The sequence below is a fragment of the Typopeltis vanoorti genome, chromosome 12, assembly GCF_054136105.1.
Source record: "Typopeltis vanoorti isolate ZY-2024b chromosome 12, IOZ_Tvanoo_1.0, whole genome shotgun sequence".
Classification (NCBI taxonomy): domain Eukaryota; kingdom Metazoa; phylum Arthropoda; class Arachnida; order Uropygi; family Thelyphonidae; genus Typopeltis; species Typopeltis vanoorti.
The window spans coordinates 18,915,927-18,936,672 of record NC_143560.1 but is presented as its reverse complement, the minus strand read 5'-3'; the positions used below and the strand labels follow the sequence as shown (position 1 = coordinate 18,936,672).

General features: G+C 36.0%; 1 protein-coding gene across 5 annotated transcripts in view; it reads right to left on the bottom strand.

Moving 5' to 3' along the window:
• The window catches only part of Atg7 (Autophagy-related 7), a 350,749-nt gene that overhangs the window by 133,940 nt on the left and 196,063 nt on the right, over positions 1-20,746 (bottom strand). For all 5 annotated transcript variants that reach the window (XM_090402077.1, XM_090402076.1, XM_090402073.1 and 2 more), the window contains one exon: positions 10,637-10,781. In XM_090402077.1, the coding sequence (XP_090258203.1) occupies positions 10,637-10,781 (145 nt within the window). The remainder of the gene's footprint in view (positions 1-10,636; positions 10,782-20,746) is intronic.

Sequence of the window (20,746 nt, the reverse complement as noted above, 5' to 3'; positions counted from 1 at the left end):
GATTAAGTAGATTTTTTTTATCTTAAAAGAAACATATTTAATTTTTATTATTTTTTTTTATTTTTTTTTTTATTTTAATGGAAAAAATTGCACAGTGGTGACAAGCCAAATGGCTATCCCCTTTATTTATATCGCACAGTGGTGTTGGTTCACAAATTTTGCTTCCTGTGTATTTCGGTGCTTAATGAATATTAGTAAATATATGCTTATTCATATAAGTTTCATTTCAAAGGTATTGACAAGAAGCACAAAAAAGTTTACAAACACAAAATCTTGCACTTATTTAAAACAACCAAGTTTTTCGTGCTTTAAATTAATGTTTCACTGCTAGTGTACACAGGTGCAGGTGATGAGTGGGAAAGAAATATGCTTGGGGTACAGGGCGACTGCGCTGATAGCACTGATCACATGCATCAGAACTATAAATGCCAGGGATTCCCTTATTCACATAATTCACTAATTTCATCTTGTTAGTCTGTAGTGTGCTGGTTATGGTGCTATTATTTGATCAATTCTACGTTAAAAATTTAACCTTGAGATTAAGTGGCTGATAAAAAAAATCCAGTGAACAATCAGCAGAAGCAGAAACAGACTCACAAATGACAGTATCGCATATCTTACCAGAACAGTCCCCATCGTCTTCAGCACCAGACGGTAAGAGGCAAAAAATGTCGTATGAAAAAATTCTAAAATACGATCCTTCTTATTAGAAATATGGGTTTGTACCATCATATAACGATCCAAACAAACCTGTGTGTAATCTGCTGGAAACAGTCATCAAATGATGGCATGTGACCTGGAAAACTTTGTCACCATTTAGAAACTGTTCATGGGGAATATGAGTAAGACAATTGAGTTTTTTCAAAGAAAGGCTGAAGAATTAAAACGACAAACTAAATGTTTTTCATAACACACTAAATTGAATGATAAATTAGTAAAAGTGATCGATGGAAATTAGTAAAAGTGATCAAAGAAACATTAGATTTTACCAAATCTAATGTTTCTTTGTCAATTGCATAAACAAAGAAACCTCATACAACTGGTGAAGACCTCATCTTACCAGCAGCAATAAAAAATTGTGAAACTCTCAAAATTTTTTTTTTTCATTGGGGCCATGAAATATTTTAATTTTTCCAAAGGGGCCTTTACATCCATAAGTTTGGGAAGCACCGGTCTAAATACATAAAGGTTCTAATAAAATAACTTTAACAAAAGATTTTTAAAAAATAATGAAGTAAATTAAATTAAAAAAATTAATTCTAAAGCTTGTGAAGAACTATTTCTCATAAAGGGGACAATTTATGGGATAATTTATGTCTTCATTTCTATTTAGATTCTGACAATGAAACCTTGTTACATTGTCTGAATCTAAATAGAAGTGAAGGACAAATTATCCTTTTAGTATCCCAAAACACCGATGCCATGCTGATGGAACCGACTTTGTCTTCTTTGGTGCTGAACAACCGGCTTCTGTCCACTCTTTTGACTGCTGTTTGGATTCTGGTGTGTAATGAATCCAAGTCTCATCCATAATAATAAATTGAAGTCCAAAATCAGTTCTATTCTTGTTAAAAAAGCTCCAAGCACTGTTCAGAGATTTTCATGCAAGTGCATTTTTGATCTGCTGTGAACAAGCATGGCACTCATCTTGTGCAAAACTCTTTCATATGAAATTCTTCATGCAAAATATATCCTACATGTTCTTTTGAAATGCCTATAGTCTTAGCAATTTCATGCACTTTGACTCGCCTGTCATTCAGTACCATATCGTGCACTTGATCAATGATTTCTGGTGTTGTTACAATTTTTGGACGACCTTCACGGCTGGTACGGCCACATTTAACTCGGCAGTCCATTTCTTAATTGTCGAAAATGAAGGAGAAAAGTGCCCATCAAATGAATTTCTTTTGGCGTTAAACCTTCTTTTTACAAAGAATTTTATAACTGCACGATACTCAATTTTATCGATTTCAAGGGATACAGACAACACTTTTGCTTCAGACAACTGTATAAAACAAACTACTGGATAGAATGACTTGCAATTTCACATGGATGCTTATGACAGATGTACTGACTTAGAAAAAAATAAAATCTTGCCAATAGTGTTGCCATCTATGGTCAAGGCCAAGAACTTTTCAGACCATCCTTGTAAGATCAACACTTTTCATCATCATATCCATTTCACTCTTACTATAGAAGAGAACAATCAGATTGCCGTTTTAGTTTTCCTGTTTTATCAACCAGATTGTAGTCGTCTTTTTTCATTTTTTGGAAAGAAAACATTATTAGACTTTGCATTCATGTTCTTTAACATCATCATAATTGTCAGAAATCTGGCACCATTAAGACTCTGGTACATCAAGCACACCCTCTCTGCTCTACTGAAATGTTGCTCTCTCAGGAAATATGTCACATCAAGTCCACCTTCTTTGTAATTGCTTTTACCAAATCCAATGTCAACAAGATCATTGATTGTTGGAGAGTTTCCTTCTCATCTGCCTCTCGTTTTGATGGTGATATGGAGGTAGTCCATCGTGTTACCATTCCTTATGTTAAAAGTGTCTCTGAAGATGTAGCCAGACTATTTAGATCTTCTCTCCTATAAGTGCCCTTCCATTCTATCAACACAATTTTTACTTTTCTAGGCTCAGCTAAATATAAACTTCTGCCTTTGGCTCACTCTGAAATGTATCAAATTCCTTGCCAGTGTGGATTATCATATTTTGGCCAAATATGGCTAAAATATTTGTATCCCTTGAAATTGATAAAATTGAGTATCGTGTGGTTATAAAATTCTTTGTAAAAAGAAAGGTTAACGCCAAAAGAAATTCATTCAAAGTTCATAAAAGTTTATGGGCACTCTTCTCCATCATTTTCGACAATTAAGAAATAGACTGCCGAGTTAAATGTGGCTGTACCAGCCTTGAAGATGATCCACATGAAGGACGTTCAAAAAGTGTAACAACACTTTTTGGACATCAATCAGAAATCATTGATCAAGTGAACGATATGGTATTGGATGACCAGCGAGTCAAAGTGCATGAAATTGCTGAGACTATAAGCATTTCAAAAGAATGTGTAAGATATATTTTGCATAAAGAATTGCAAATGAAAAAGCTTTATGCAAGATGGGTACCCCACTTGCTCACAGCAGATCAAAAACGCACTTGCATAAAAATCTCTGAACAGTTCTTGGAGCTTTTTTAACAAGAATAGAACTGATTTTGGGCATCAATTTATTACTATGGATGAGACTTGGATTCATCATTACACACCAGAATCCAAACAGCAATCAAAACAGTGGGCAGAAGCCGGTAGTTCAGCGCCAAAGAAGACAAAGTTGGTTCCATCAGCAAGAAAGGTCATGGCATCGGTGTTTTGGGATGTTAAAGGAATTTTGTTTATTAATCATATTGTAAAGGTTAAAACAATAACCAGGGAATATTATTCCGATCTTTTAACCAGACTGGATGAAAAAATTCATGAGAAAAGACCCGGTTTGCAGAAGAAAAAAAAATCATCTTTCATCAGGGCAATGCACCTGCCCATAAAGGTGTTTTGGCAATGGGAAAATTAAGGGATCTGCACTATGAATTGTTAGAACATCCACCCTATTCCCCAGATCTGACTTCAATCTCTTCCCAAAACTAAAACTCTTCCTTGCTTGTCAGCGTTTTTCTTTGAATCAAGAGGCGATTGCAGCTCTAGAGGGGTATTTTGCAGATCTTACTGAGAACCACTACAGAGACGAGATAATGGTGATGGAGCATCACTGGAATAAATATATTAATATTAAGGGAGATTATGTAGAAAAATAAAAATAATTTTGCAATTATAAATTCATTTTTTCATTGTTAGGCCGAGAACTTTTCAGACCATCCTTGTATTGATGAATTCTTCTAGATCTGCATGGTTGTTTAGAAGATCTGTTCTAGTTGTTTAATTTGAAACTCATACTGAAGATTTACCTGTAAATTTTATGTAACTTTCATATTAAGTTTAACTAGTAATCATGCATAATGTTCCAATTCATCAAGTTAACTACACTATATGAAGAAACTTTACTCACTGTTCTCCCTCTCTCTCTCATGAAGTGAGGTTGATCATAGACCCATTTCTATTTTCTCTCTATCTCTTTTAATTATTTGAGACATTGAAATATTTACTTACAGAATTTTTATTTTTTTTTCATTTTAAAGTTTTTTGATATTATTATTACAGGCAGCTCCAGGGAGTCATTACACTCATCGAGGGAGGCCCCAAATCATATTCATCACAGCTATTCTACATTCATACAGTATCTATCATACCTCGCCTTACACTCATTCACTGCCACAGCATCCACCACAGACTCTGGGAGCGCATTCCACTCATTCACCACTCTACAAGTAAAGAACCCAGCTCTAACACCTTTACTAACCACACTTTTGCCCAGTTTCCATGGATTTCCCCAAGTCCTCCCACAACCAGCCCTGTTCTCAAAAATATCTTCTGAATTAATTTTACAGAAACCCTTCAGTAATTTGAATGTCTCAATCACATCTCCCCTCCTCCGCCTATCAACCAATTTTTGCAACCCACAAATCCTCAACCTGTTCTCATAAAGTTCATTCCACAGACCTGCTATCATCTTGGTCACTCGCCTCTGGATCCTCTCCACCTCCTCCCCATCAAGAAGAAACCTAGGTGACCAAATCTGGGCACAGTAGTCGAGATGAGGTCTTATCAAGGCTCGGTACAGAGGAACAATAACTTGCTTGTCTCTGCTCGTCAAAGTATTTTTCAGCAACCAAGTGAGTTGATGAGCTGATTTGGCCACTTTTGCAATGTGCCCCCTAAACTTCAACTCCTTATCCACCAACACTCCTAAATCTCGTGCCTCATCAATTTCCTGGAGTACAGTTCCACCAATGTAGTAATCTGCTGCTAATCTTTTCACCCCAAAATGCATAACCTTGCATTTTGCCACATTAAATTGACATCCATTCACCTTAGCCCAGACCTCCAATCTATCCAAATCATCTTGCAAAATTTTGACGTCATCTGCATTCACTATTGCCCTAACCAACTTTGCGTCATCCGCAAACAAATGAACTGTTCCTCTCAGATCCTTTCCTATATCATTAATGAACAAATTAAATAGCAGTGGTCCAAGAACAGATCCTTGTAGCACACCACTAGTCACAGGTCATCTTGTGGATTCTACTCCTGGATAAACCACTCTCTGATATCTCTCTGTCAACCACCCTCCTATCCATCTCACCAACCCTATATCCATCCCCATATGCTGCAATTTACTGATTAGAATTCCATGTGGTATCCTGTCAAAGGCCTTATCAAGGTCCAGTAGAATCACTGTAAACCCATTACCCTTATCCAGTTCAGCCGTCACTGTGTTATAATACGTGAGCAAGTTACTGAGGCATGACCTACCCTTCACAAAACCATGCTGTCCCCCATACAGTATCCAATTGTTTTCCTTTTACTTGCAACATATTGAAAAAACTGTTTGGGATTCTCTTTAGCCTGCATGGCCAATTTATTTTCGTAATCCGCTTTTGCTTTTCTTACCACCCTTGTTACCATCCTGGCCTGAGCTTTATACTGTTCGTGCGCCTGCTGGTCACCTTTCTCCTTAAATTCCCTCCACAATTGTTTCTTTTTTTGCAGCTCAAGCTTAATAGTGTTATTCATGAAGCTACATGAAGCTATCTGACCAATAGTGATATAGGTCAGATAGCTTCATGTACTGAAAGAGTCATCAAAGAAATTGATGCTTCGTCTACCTAAAATATGGAATCTTCTCCTTATCCTAGTTTATACAATGGGCAGGAGTTTAATATAGAATCTGGGTAAGAAATCTGGAAACAAATTTTAGGCTTACTTCTCATCAGATTTCTCTAATATTATGAATTGGTAGGTGAGGACACTCAAGTAAGGGGAATGTTGGCAAAGCAGATGAAAGTGAGGACCTGGCAGTATGAGAAGCAAAAAAAAAAGGACTTGATAGATGGTAGTGCTGTAGATTAAAAAGGGCAGCAGCTATAGAATGAGAAAGGGAGCGGAGAACCTAAAATAAGATATGGATATAGACTCTGGAGTGACAAGTCAGAGTAACGACATGGCTGTAAAGTCTACGAAGATAAAAGCCACATGCCACTTCTGATAACCTGAGTACTTTGGGAGTGAGGGCAAAGTAGAGAAGTTAAGGTGAAATGCAGCAAGCGAGCAGAAAAGATGAAATGGAACATAAAACTCCAACATGAAAAATCTTCTTGGAAATAGTAGTTGTAATAAGAATATTTCTCAAGAATCTATGAATGATGAAAAAATGTGAAGAACAGTCTATGACAGTCTGATAGATGATGTCATTGAAACAGAAGCAGTGTTGTCAGTTCAGCTATAATTGAGATATTTCTAAAAACTGTTTGTGCATGAATGGACACTCCCACTGAAATGAAGATATTCCCTCCCCTATCACACTCGAAATATATATATATGTATATATACATATAGCTTACTAAGATTTCTTGATGTGCACTAGGCATTAGTAACATAATGCTATTATGCCTTTATATAAAGAAGAAAGGAAGCAATGTAAGAGGAACAGTTAACTTTAATGTTAATGAGTAATGATTTATATAGTGAAGTGCAGGTTATGTTAATTAAATGTTGTAAACTCAAGTTTATAAAACCCTGAGTTATTTAGGACTCAAGGACTTTAGGTTAAGAAGGAATGTGAAGATCTGAAGTAACTGATAAGGTAACTTAAATTATGTTTAAGGTTTGAGCTATACAAATCAGCTGACTTAATGTAAAATTTAATGCCATTTGAGTTATTTAATGCATGTGATATAGACATTTGTATTTGTTAAACCATTTGAAGCATGCACTGAAGTTAATTTGTTTATATTATATTGTAAATTATTCTTGTGTCATTCCTGAAGTACACTACGAGGGTGGTCTGAAAAGTTCTCGGCCTCAACCATAGATGGCAAAACTATTAGTATGATTTTTTTTTTCTAAGTTGGTACATCTGTCATAAGCATCCATATGAAATTACAAGTCATTCTATCAAGTAGTTTGTTTTATACAGCTGTCTAAAGCAAAAGTGTTGTCTGTATCTATCCCTTGAAATGGATAAAATTAAGTATTGTACGGTTATAAAATTCTTTGTAAAAGAAGGTTTAACATTAAAAGAAATTCATTTGAAGTTCATAAAAGTTTATGGGCACTCTTCTCCTTCATTTTTGACAATTAAGAAATGGACTGCTGAGTTTAAACGTGGCCATACCAGCCTTGAAGATGATCCAAGTGAAGGTCATCCAAAAATCATTGATCAAGTGCACGACATGGTATTGAATGACAGGTGAGTTGAAGTGCGTGAAATTGCTGAGACTATAGGCATTTCAAAAGAACATGTAGGATATATTTTGCATGAAGAATTGCATATGACAAAGCTTTGCACAAGATGAGTGCCGTGCTTGCTCACAGCAGATAAAAAATGCACTCGCATGCAAATCTCTGAACAATGCTCGGAGAGTTTTAACAAGAATAAAACTGATTTTGTGCATTGATTTATTACTATGGATAAGGCTTGGATTCGCCATTACATGCCAGAATCCGAACAGCAAGCAAAACAGTGGACAGAAGCCAGTTGTTCAATGACAAAGAAGACAAAGTAGGTTCCATCAGCAGGAAAGGTCGTGGGATTGGTGTTTTGGGATGCTAAAGACATTTTGTTTATTAATTATCTTGTAAAGGGTAAAACAATAACTGGGGAATGTTATTCCGATCTTTTAACCAGACCTAGGTGAAAAAAAATGTGAGAAAAAAGCCCGGTTTGCAGAAGAAAAAATCATTCTTTCATCAGGACAATGCATCTAAATGCTATATGGGTTGCAGGTGGATCTTCCAAATCTTAGTTTTGCTAATCCATCATTCTTGTTGAGATGTTGTAAAAACTTGATTGTAGCTTAAATATTCAAAGCATTTTATATTGATTTTTTTTACATAGGTCAAGTCCCATGAGAATGCTGTAAAAATAACTTGTTTGTCTCTGTATATTTTGCACTAGATATTTTTGTAAATAACCCTTTGGAAGTTAACTGTATATACTCCTTTAATAAGAATATTTTAGAGTGTTAAAAACAAAGGTAATGTTTTGCCGCCGGAGCTGCATGTAATAGATCTACACGGTGGCATAAGAAAGGTTGTTTATGAAATTTTTGTGTGTATGTGAAAGGCTTACAAGCTCTACACGTAAATACCTCCGAAGTCAATCAGAAAGGTTCAAACAACTTTCCGATGGCCGGCAACTAATAATCAAAAGAAAACGGGCCGAACTTGAAACTTAAGATGAAAGAATCATGCCGAATTCTTTGGGGGTTACAAACTTCGTGCAAGGTTTCAGAGAAGGCAAAATAAAAAGTAACAGAGCCAAGCATAGAGAGGCTGCCCTGTTGCAGACGTCGCCAGAGAGAGGGCTTCCTGGATCCAAAATTCGCTAGAGAAAAGAGCTGCCTGGTTCCAGACGTCGCCAGAGAGCTTCCCGCTTCCAGCAGCTGCAGAGATAGAGCTTCTAGGCTGCAGACAGGGCTTCAAATTGCTAAAAAGGAGAAGTTCTAATCGCCGGAGAAACATTTCCAGTCCAGAGAGAGAGAGAGATGGTGAGACAGTTGGTGGCAGTTCGAGTTAGTGGAAGTGGCAATTCGAGCTATTTCGAGACGGCAGACAAAAGCAGCAGTCGTGAAAAGACAAGGCAAATTACCCTAAGCAGCTTCACTCGGAAGTTTTTCTTTTTGCCATGGGAGAACAACATTTTGCGGAGCTTATGAGTACCACAGGTCGCTGTTTACAGCCCTCAATTTTTCCGATGAGATACTAGTGAAGCCAAATTTCCTGAGGTAGCTCAAGATCTAAGATGAAATAATTGCCATAGAACTTTTAGTGAAAGACTTTTGACTGAATGGGCAATACAGAGCCTTTGTAAGTTACATACTTTTATATAATTCCTCTTATAGCATGTATTAGAAGGACCTTTAAGATATTTGTTTAATAGTGATAAGAAGTGTCTTTAAGAGAATCAATTGGCATGTGGAAGTTGATATAAAGTTTGTAAACAATAACTCTAACCTCTTTGCAAGTAAACTAAGAGTTTAATTTAATAAATTGAAATTGTAAGCAGAGAGTAAATAAATTTTTGAGTTAAAGAGATCAATTAATGTTGAAGTAAAAATATTCTAATTTATGCTAGAGAATTTTTATAGATGGATAGCGAAAGCAATCTCCCTAATGTTTAAATTCATGTATATTTCATAGTAATGAAATAAAATGTGTTTTGATTTTTTTGTTAAAGGAGTGCTGCCCGATTGTTTATTTTTACAACTGTACTGTTCCTAAATAAATCTGACTTGTGAGCGGGAAACTATGTGAGACAGCCGAAGCGTAAAGTTAAGTAAAAGAATAGACCATGACTATTTGTGTAAAGTTTTATTGAAGGAATTTGTATTAGAAGGAGAGAGAAATATGCTGGCCATATTATTGAGTTTTATGCTAATTAAATGATATGAGTGGCACAGTCTAAATTAAATAAATTTTCTAGTATCTTAGGCATAAGACTTGTAGTGCGAAGGGTAGATAAACATAGTACATAATAATATAAGCAAGAAAGATTCAGAGAGAAAGCGCACACAGCTAAATTAGAATAACGGCATATAAGGTATAGAGAAAAAATAAAGACACTTAAAATAAAGAGAAATTAACAGCATATGATTACAATGGCACAACATTCATTTACAATGTGATATAGAGTTTGGACTGTGTAATTTGGACCCAAGGCAATTAATATTTTTAACTCTACTGTTAAAAATAACCAATCAGTGCTATTTTAAAAAAAAAGTTTTGCATTAAATATTTCTAATTTTTTTAAAGTTAAAATCCCACCAATAAAAGGTTGTAAATCTACAAAATATTAATTATTATCAAGGATAAGCATATAATGGGTCTGCAATAAGTGACTTGAATAGAACAAGAGCTGGTCTAAAGAAGGCTCACCCCTTTTCTTATACAACCTGGGTTGGTTGTATTTGGGAGAATACTAATTACTAATCTACTCTCATACTGTCTAGCCCTTTCCAAGGATTAACTAACCTGAGATCCTTCTAGTCTAGAGACCAAACATAATATTTTTTCCAATTTATGACTTCCAGAAGGATCAGATTTCAAATGCCAGTGATGAAAATCATTTGCCACCTAAGCACTTCCATAAACATTAACCAACTTAAACTTGCCACCAGCTGATTGAAAAAGCAGAGATGATATCAGATCAACCATACAGATAAGCAATAAAGGAGACCTGATAGATGTTTAATCGGTCTTCCAAAAATCACAGTATTATGAACACACAATGAAGAATTTTGCAATTTTTATATCACCTATATTTCTTTTATGCTATAGTAACTAATACTTAGAAGTTCTGTTTTTTGGAATAGTGCAAATTAATAAGACAGTGAATCAACATTTTATAGCATAGTAATAAATTATGTTGAAATCGAGAAATTATTTTTCTAACACTTTTAAAAAAATCATTACTTTATAAAAAAAAAAAAAAAAAAGAAAGAAAGAAAAAACTTACCAATAAACACCGTGCTACATTGCACCCAAGGGTTCCTGAACCTAACAAAAGACACTTGGTTGACATAATCAGCTCCAGATTTAATTCAGGAACAAGACGCCACCTCATAAGTTTTAGATTGAGATCCACGGCAGATTCTGATAATCTAGAAAGAAATATTAACAAGTTAAATATTTAATATCTACATTACTATTATTTAAACCCAATTTAAGAGGGGTTGCTTAAGGGTCAAAGCTGAATAACTGAGAGGAGACCTCCACATAGCCTTTAGAGGAATGCAGAGAACCGACAAGGGCTTCTGACCTAATGTCCAATCCTCACCTTCTCATGGTGTACCCTGTTAGGTATCTACCTGGATACTGAACAACCGAGGATGGGCTGGCAATTTGGGATTTAGCCGGCCAAATTGTATTCTTATTGGTTAAACCAAAATAAAAAATGATGGTACGACATGACAAAATATTATGCCGGCTGGGGTGTCGCCCGGTTAAATAAGGCCCCCGTTGTTTTTGCCAGGGATCCAGGGCGAACAGCAAAAAGTCAGCTACTGGAACAAATCTGAAAACAAACCCCAACTCAACATCACCAGAGTTAAAGATCGGTACTATCAACATAAGAAGCCTGAATGGCAAAGAAATGGAGCTAGATGAGGAATTAGATAAGTACCAGATTGACATAATAGGGGTGACAGAAACAAAAAAGACAAAAACTGGTGAGATCTTTCTCAGCAATAAATACAAAATGTTATATTCAGGCAATGACAATCAAGGAAAAGAAGGAGTAACCATAGTATTCAACGCTAAATATGAGGCTAATCTTCTTGAATGGCAGGCAATTTCAAGTAAAGTGATGTGGGCAAATATCAGAATGGGAAACTGGACAATGAGACTTATTTGTGCCTATGGTCCCACAGAAGGTTCTGCTAATGTAGAAGTGGAGGAATTTTTTGAGGTTTTAGAGAAAGCAACTGACACAATGAAAAACGAAAAGTTGGTCCTTGTTGGGGGATCTAAATAGCAGAGTAGGAAATGATGGTCAGATATGCAAAAATATTTTGGGAAAATTTGGAGAAATGGGCAAAGCTAATAATAATAATGGCAAATAATTGTTGGATTTCTGCTCAGGACATGGACTGGATCTCATCATAAAAATGTGCACAAATAATTTTTCCAACATAAAAATGTGCACAAATTCACACGGAGAGAAGATGCCAGGAATAAGAAAAGTCTCATTGACTATGTTATTGTTGATAGTGATGTTTTCTCTCTGGTGCAGAACACAGAGGATTTGAAATTGGAAGTGATCACCATTTAGTCTTGAGCAAGATAAAATTGAATTTCATATCGAAAAGAATATGTAAGAAGGTTTTAAAGCAAATAAAACTTGAGCAGCTCTCAGATGTGAACTATAGACTGAAATATACAACAGTCTTCAAGAAAAAGTGAAAGAGTTTAAGAACAGGAATCAAACCTTGGAGATTCAGTGGCAAACTCTGAAGAAAACATTGATTGATTCAGGCAGAGAGGCATGTGATGAGGTTACCTGCTAGGATAGAAAAATCAGAACTCCATGGTGGACACAGGAAGTTAAATAGGCAGTGAAGGAAAAGAATAAAGCATATCAAAAGTTTGTGGCAAACAAGTCAGCTTATGCTCTTAGAGAATACAGAGACAAATGTAAGAAAGCTAAACACTGTGTAAAACTAGCTAAACAAGTCATGAGAGGACTTTGGTAAGAACATAGAAAATAAATATCAAGAAGGTGGCAAGATATTCTGGAGGTTGTTGAAGAAGCTCAGAAATGGAGGAAAGAGTGTGGTAAAAGGAATTAGAAATTATAAAGGTGATATAAAAACTGGAGAAAAAAATATCCTTGAAGTATGCAGTAAGTACTTTGAAAAATTGCTAAATGAAACAATCAGTGACAGCACAGTGGTAAAAAAAACACTGACCATGCATGCAATCAGGAATACATATCGATACTTGAAGTAGAAAAAGCCATCAAAAGCCTGAAATGTGGAAAGGCAGCTGGAGTAGATGATATTCGACCAGAAATGCTCAAGTATGGAGGTATAAAAGTCTTACAGACTTTTATACCTCCATACTTGAAAAGATGGAGTGTTCTCTGCCAGGTTGTCAGGAAAAAGATCCAGAGGAAGACAAAGATATAGGTGGATTGATAAATGTATCTTTCTATCTTCTAACAATAAAACGTGTTAGAAGATAGAAATATAAGATCTGACAATGTAGGAGCCTTGACAGATAACAGATTGATTTGGAGGAAAATTGTAGATAGGAAGTTAGTAATGATGTAAATATTTCATATAGTACTATCATATCCTATACACCCCTTGAGGGTAAATGTCAGGAATTTGATGATGATGATGACGATTTAAGAGTAAATTTTGGATTATGAAATTTAAGGCACTTGACAAACAACTGACAAAATATACAACTATAAAACAATGGACAGGATCCAGAGTATTTATTAAGTTTATTCCTCCCCCCTCCCTCTCGAAAAAAAAAAAAAAGACCACTAAAGAGTGAGAAACAAAATAAATTTAAATGAATATCTTGATTTACAAATAAATAACATCAATGTAATTATAGTATGCATGGATGACGTAACAATGTGTGTAAGATGTTTATATTGCACCAAGCATACTGAAAAGATCCATTACCCCTCCACCATCTTGAAGGCTACAGCAATAAAAGAAGTTCTGCAGGCTGCTTGTCAAATAATGCACGGGACTGAAGAAGATGGTAATGCATTAGAGGTCTCTTAATCAGCTGGTACATAATCTCTCTACCATCTATACTGTGAGGCCATGACTGGATAGAGGCTGTGTAATGGTAGGCAGGGAACACTGCTGAGACCACATTATGGCAGGAAGCCTGAATGCATTGATGACATGTCTAAGAGTCTGCATCCGCTCACTGCATGTTCTCCTCCCTGGCTTTGTTTCTCTTCACCTTTGTAGTACCATCATGAGAGTAAACCTAAAAAAGATAGTGTTACTATGGCTAAATGAAATAACAAACCTCACTCAAATAATTCCCAAAAAAATGACACAAATTCCAGATTCACTTCACTAACATTTGTGGCATAATCACTAGCCTAAATTATGCATCACCACCTGCAGACATCCAAATCTGGTTGGCTGAGTGGTTAGTGTATCCACTCTCCAGCCAAAAGGCTGGGGGTTCAAATCCCGCCAAGGGCATGGATGTTCGTGATTGTCTGTGAAAATACTAGTGGTGGTAGTTGGCGTTGGTGTAGTTGCAGCTCTGTAGTTGGTGAATTGAGTGGTGGAGACAGAGGTGTAGAGTAGGCGCTCTCCCTAAATGAGTCTTTGGACTGCCTGGAGGTGCATGTAATAATAATAATAAAAACCTGACCTGTTTCTTACTGGGTCCCAAAACTACCATAGCCCATTTTAACTGATCAATGCTTGGTCTAATTTCTTCCACCACAAAAGCGGTACATGTGTGTGATCTGATATTCTTCCTTGTAAGAGAATGCTTAATCTCAAATCTCCCCTTGACCATCTGTTGCTTAAGATTTCCTTATATCATTGTCTGAGTCACCAGGAGGTGACTATTCCTTTTGAGAGTTCAAATTAGATCACAAGTTTCATCTATTGGGGAACATCCTTCTTCCCTTAACTACCATTCACAACTTTGTGTAGTTTGGCACTAGGTGGTGCTGTAGTGGAATGAAGGCAAAAAGAGATCTCTTCAAGCAGAGAGAGAGAGAGAGCCTTGATTTTTTTACCTCCTTTCCATGGTCAAACTAGTGTTTCCATTCTCCAGATCCACATACTTATTGTAATCTTGTTACAGAAATTATCCATGTTGGAATGGAGGTTTTTCATTCTTCACTCTGTTCAAAATTCTCACCCTATTATAAACCAAGGCATGACTTTACAAAAAAATGTGCTTAACTATCAATCTATTACTTTTGCCCCAATGTTGTCCAAAGTAATAGAGGAGTTCATTAACAATCAACTTCAATACCTGAAGAATTTTCAAATAATTGGCAACCACCAATATGGATTTCCAAGCAAGATCTAAAGCAGATCTCTTGGCATACCTCACCCACCTCTGGACATGTGCTGCAGAAATATTTGGAGAAATGTATGTGGATGCACTTGATATTTCCACAGAATTTAATAAGGTCTAGCATCAAGGACTTCTCAGTAAATGGCCATCTTATTGGCCATTTGCCATCTTTTTGTAATTTGATTGCTAGTTTCCACTCAAGTCATTCATTATGGGTAATGGTGGACGGTTGGATTTTCTTGCAAATGTTCCTCAGGGAACTGTTATTTATCCATTCTTTCTTATATATAATGGATGACCTGCTCTCACTTACTTCAAGAATAGTCAAATTCTATTCCTAGTTTTGCTGCTGATAGCACTAATCATACAACAAACCTTGCTATATTTAAATATAGCAAGTGTCAAAATCACCTATGATTAGCATCCTAAAAACTGATCTCCACACCATCCTTCATTTGGACAATAACCTAGTCACCTTCAATGCTCCCAAAGCATTGCCAGTTTTCTCATAAAAAAGACCTTAGTTCTTTCTTCATAATGCTCAATTTAATAGTCAAGACCAGATATCTATTCCTGGACTGCCTTTACACTTAAGTCTTTCTTGGTATAATCACTTACTTCTATATCATCTTCAGCTTCCAAAAAACTTGAAATCCTCTCAAGATGAAAAGGATGCCAAGTTTCTTACTCTCTGCAAATCTCAAATCTGTCCAACCTTGGAACAATGCTGTCACATTCAGGATGGTGCACCTAAGATCCCTCTAAAAATTCTAAATGTTCAGAAGAGAGCAGTTCAGATGACTGATGATCCATCTCTCAGACTCTTTTCAGCCATTATCTCAAAGATGGTCAGTTTCTGTAATGTGTCACTGCTACAAATATTTCCATTGCCGTTGGGCAGCAAACTAGCATCCATTATTTCTGGTAACCTACACAAGCAACAGCTATCCAACATCCTTTTACATTTGACTGCTGACTCAGTGAACCTGCTACTGACATTTGTTTTTTTATTCTATCTACCCAAGTTCCAAGGAATATCCTTACCCATGAAGTATTTTCCTAGGACTACAACTACCAACTCTTTAAAAAGAATATCAACAGATTACTTTGCTCTTAACCCCAGCCCACATGACACACAGACATGTACACAGCATTTATTTGCTATAGGCCTTATAGCCCCTCGTGTATGAGAGCAATATATGTATATTTAAAAGTGCACTGTATGCAATCAACTTTGCAAATCAAGCTAATTATCTAAAAGGGACCCACAGACATCTCTGTAGAATTACAAGAGTTTTTTTCCTTAGAACAAACAAAATTTCAGAATAAATTTCTTATGGAATAAGAACTTTTTAATCCTCTTTCCTTCAGCATTGGTCACTGAAATCAAATCAGATAACTCATATCTTCTTTTTCTTGAAAATAAAAATTATGCACAATACTGAAATCCTGTCTGGTTCCTGCATATCTTAAATATTCAATATTTCCTTAAAAATATCTATTACTTTCTGTTCTATTTGTTTCCTACAAAAATACAGCACAAATATAAAGCACCTCTTTCTTCGGAAAACTTCTTTGCTATCCTTGAGTATAAAAAAGTTAATTTCTTCCATGTTTTAAAACATTTAAACCAGAACAAGTTCACTGCTCAATGTATTCTAAAGGAACCGTCTGTTATTTTGAGAACTTTTAATCCACATTTTGAACTTAGCTTCCTTTAAAAGAAAATTTAACCATTAATTCAAGAAAAATGTTTGCTTTCTTCTTAATATTATTGCATTATGACTTAATAAAACATCCTTTAATTTATACTACATTGCTCCATAACTTCTATCTTCCAGAATGTACTCTGTTCTATCCATATTTGAGAAAGCACGGTACAGCCTGACATGGTGATGGACATCAAATCATCACACTTGTTGTGATGATTACATATATATATATTTTTTAAAATCATAATTTTACTGACTAGGAACACCGAGAAAAGGAAAGATAAAAACTAATTAAAACACAACTAGATTTACATATATATATATTAAAATCATAATTTTACTGACTAGGAACGCCGAGATAAGGAAAGATAAAAACTAATTAAAACACAACTAGTTTCGTCGGAACGGCGACTTCTTCAGGTCTATAAATTATCACAAAACTGGAAAAAATAGCAAGATAAAACATAGACTTCTCATATAAACAAGTTAGGAATAACAACAGTCAAATTTGAACTAGCATCCACGTGGCAGGTCTAGTGTGGGGTGTTAGTGAGTGGCAACTATCTCTAGAGAGCGCCAGAATTGAATCACTGCACTGTGAGAGTCAGGTAAGCTATAGCTTAGATTACTGTTCATGTGTGAGAGATCCAGAACTATTTCTTTTGATTCTAAGATGCGTCTTTCTAGTTCGTCAGCGTATTTATGGATATTAGTAGAAAGATTCCAGTTTATCTGGTGTTGACGCTCTTCTAAATTAGAGTTGGCAGAGAAAAGGACATGACTGGAGAGGGCACTTGCACGGCTTCTTTTGTAAGATATATCACGTTGATGCTCTTCGAGATGTAGTGAGACCGACTTATCGGTTTGCCCATAATATGGTTTTCCGCAAAGTTTTACTTCACTACCCTACCAAAACTTCGTTCTTAACTGAGTCAACCCAAGCCAAAACACAACCAACTTCAGTTCCCAGGAGTTTCCAAAATCATCTGCAATTGTGGAAAACCATATTATGGGCAAACCAATAAGTCGGTCTCTTACTACATTTCAAAGAGCATCAACGTGATATATCTTACAAAAGAACTCATGCAAGCGCCCTCTCCAGTCATCTCCTTTTCTTTGCCAACTCTAATTTAGAAGAGAGTCGACACCAGATAGACTGGAATCTTACCACTAATATCCATAAATGCGCTGACAAACTAGATAGATGCATCTTAGAATCAAAAGAAATAGTTCTGGACCCCCCTCACAAATGAACAGTAATCTAAGCTATAGCTCTTGACTCACACAGCACAGTGATTCAGTTCTGGCACTCTCGAGATAGTTGCCAATCACTAACACCTCATGCTAGACCTGCCATGTAGACACCAGTTCAAATTTGACTGTTGTTATTCCTAACTTGTTTATATGAGAAGTCTATGTTTTATGCATTTTTGGAAATTATGGAGACAACTACCGTGTTTGAATAAAAACTTTAGTTTACTATTACTAAAATTTTACAATTCGATGTTTCAACCTTTATGTCAAAGTCATCTTCTGGAGCGTACAAATATACACAAGAAACAAGCTATACTACAATCATACTGGTTCGTTAAAGACACTGACTAACCGCTACCACAATTGTTGGCCTGACCTCTGGTGAAAAAAAAAAAAAAAAAAAATATATATATATATATATATACATCAACGCTAGAGTCCTATTATTTGTGTTGTCTACTATATACATATATTAACATCATTCCAGCCAGTTGGAGTGGAATGGTTTCTAATACTAGCGGATTGGCTAGAGTCCTGACTTAGGTTGAATCTTTCATATTAGGTTGGCTGAATGTGTGCCATCCAGATCCTTGGAATTTTCATACCATCTTTATTGTTGATATTTGGGTGGTTTATCAGGATTTCGCAGGATTCTTTAAATTTTCTTTCGTACCATGTTTTTGTGCGGTGTAAGGAGCAGGTGCTTTTCCAGTTGATTTGGTGTAAGGTGTTAAGTGCATGGTCTGAGAGGCCTGCTTCACCATAATGGTTATATTTAATGTGTCTAATGCGTTCTTTCTTGCGTATAGGGATTGTCCGTCCTGTTTCACCAATGTACGGTAAGTTACAGGTGCAGCGGATGCAATAGACTCCAGGATGTGCTAATGGGAGGAGAGGATCCTTAGAGGAGCTGAATATGGTTTTAAGTTTAGTGAGTGGTTTAAAGGTGGCATTGAGGTTATAATGTTGTAGGATTCTGTTGATTTTTTCCGATAACCCTTTAATGTATGGGATGGCTATGGTTTTACTGTAATCTAGATTCGTTTTGTTGTGGTTTTATAGAGTATTTTATTGACAGTATTTTTGTTATAGCCATTGTTTATGAATGTGTCACTAATGATTTTTAGTTCTTGTTTCAGGGCTTGCTGGTTAGAGCAAATAGTTGTGACTCTGTTTTTAAGGGTGTTTATGACTCCATATTTTTGTGCTGGGTGGTGGTATGAATTCGCATGTATGTATTGGCCCATGTGTGTCGGTTTTCGGTAGACCATGAAGGATAGACTGCCTGAAGGAAGACGTGTAACTAGTGTGTCTAGGAACGGGAGCGAATTTTGGTTTTCGATTTCGATGGTAAATTGTATGCGTTCGTGTTGTTTGTTTAGGTGGCTGAGGAATGTGTTTAGCGTTTGTCAGGTCAGGCCAACAATTGTGGTAGCGGTAAGTCAGTGTCTTTAACGAACCAGTATGATTGTAGTATAGCTTGTTTCTTGTGTATATTTGTATGCTCCAGAAGATGACCTTGACATAAAGGTCGAAACGTCGAATTGTAAAATTTTAGTAATAGTAAACTAAAGTTTTTATTCAAACACGGTAGTTGTCTCCATAATTTCCAAAAATGCATTTGGATCACCATGCAAGCCTAAAAGAAAGGATTCTATGTTTTATCTTGCTATATTTTCCAGTTTTTGTGATAATTTATACACCTGAAGAAGTCAGCATTCCGACAAAATTAGTTGTGTTTTAATTGAAGTTTTTTATCTTTCCTTATCTCGGTGTTCCTAGTCGGTAAAATTATGATTTTAAAATGTCTACAATCCAAGTAAATACAAGTTACAATATATATATAGATATATTGCTATAGGACAATTTGGGGTACAGTTTGAAAGAAACAATGGGAAATAATAGATTATTTTTCAGATGGATAATCTGAATGACTGTGTGTGTGTGTGTGGTGGTGAGGGGAAGGGCACTGTTTGTCTTCTAAAAAAGGAATGTCGGCAATGGCAAAAAACACAGCTCTGTATTTTAAATTACTCTTTCGCTTATTTGTTAATAATACAGTAATCTTTCATTTATCCAACTCTTCAATTATCAGAATAATTGAATAACTGAAGTACAATCACATGGAGATCTACAAGAGGACCATTGATATGCAAGGGTAGGTTAATTGAAAGGTGGTTGTTTTGAAGGTAGGATAAAGGGTAGATTACTGTGGTTCATATGGGGTAACAGGAGACCAGTTAGTTGCTAAAGATGCAAAGTTAGGTAGTGCTGATGTCAAGTCCCTTCAAAAAGATATTTAAATAGACTTTTAGCTTGGGGAATACTTCACTTTAAATAAACTTTCAGCACTTGTCAATATCCCACAGGAAGTCTGTGGCTGAAAATAACAGACCAATCAGTATCTCAGTGGTGATGGTAAAAGTACTGGAAAAGTTGGTCAAAAAGAGAATTCAGGAATGGGTGTATATGATTTAAACAGGCTGACAGTATGGTAAATCATAATGGATGTCAATTTAATGTTGTGTATAAGAACAAAGTGTAAAATTATGCATTTTAGGATACAAAGATTACAAGCTGTGTACAACATTGAGGGTACTGGGCACTCCAGGAAATTGGTGAAGCCAGGGATTTGGGGATAGTAGTAATAGGTAGAAATTGAAATTTTAAGGGCATACTGCTAAAGTAGCCAGGGTAAGTAACAGGATTGCTTGGTTATTGATAAATAAGCAGAGATAAAGAATTTTCATTCATCTTTATAAAGCCTTGATATGACCAGACAGATTACTTTGCTGAAGTCTGATCACCTGGGTTTCTTGGGGGATGAGGAGGTGGTGAAGAGGATCCCGAGGCGAGTGACCATGATGGTGAGTGGTCCATGGAATGCTTCCTATGAGAATAGATTGAGGGTTTGTTAGTTGTAAAAGTTGGTAGATAAAAAAAGGAGGGGGGGGGAGAATATGATAGAAACATTTAAGTTACTTAAAGGAATTTACAGGATTAATACAAAGAAAATATTTCAACATTTGGCTACAGGGGGTAGAATAAGAAGTCATCCCTGGAAGTTAGAGGTAAGAGTGTGG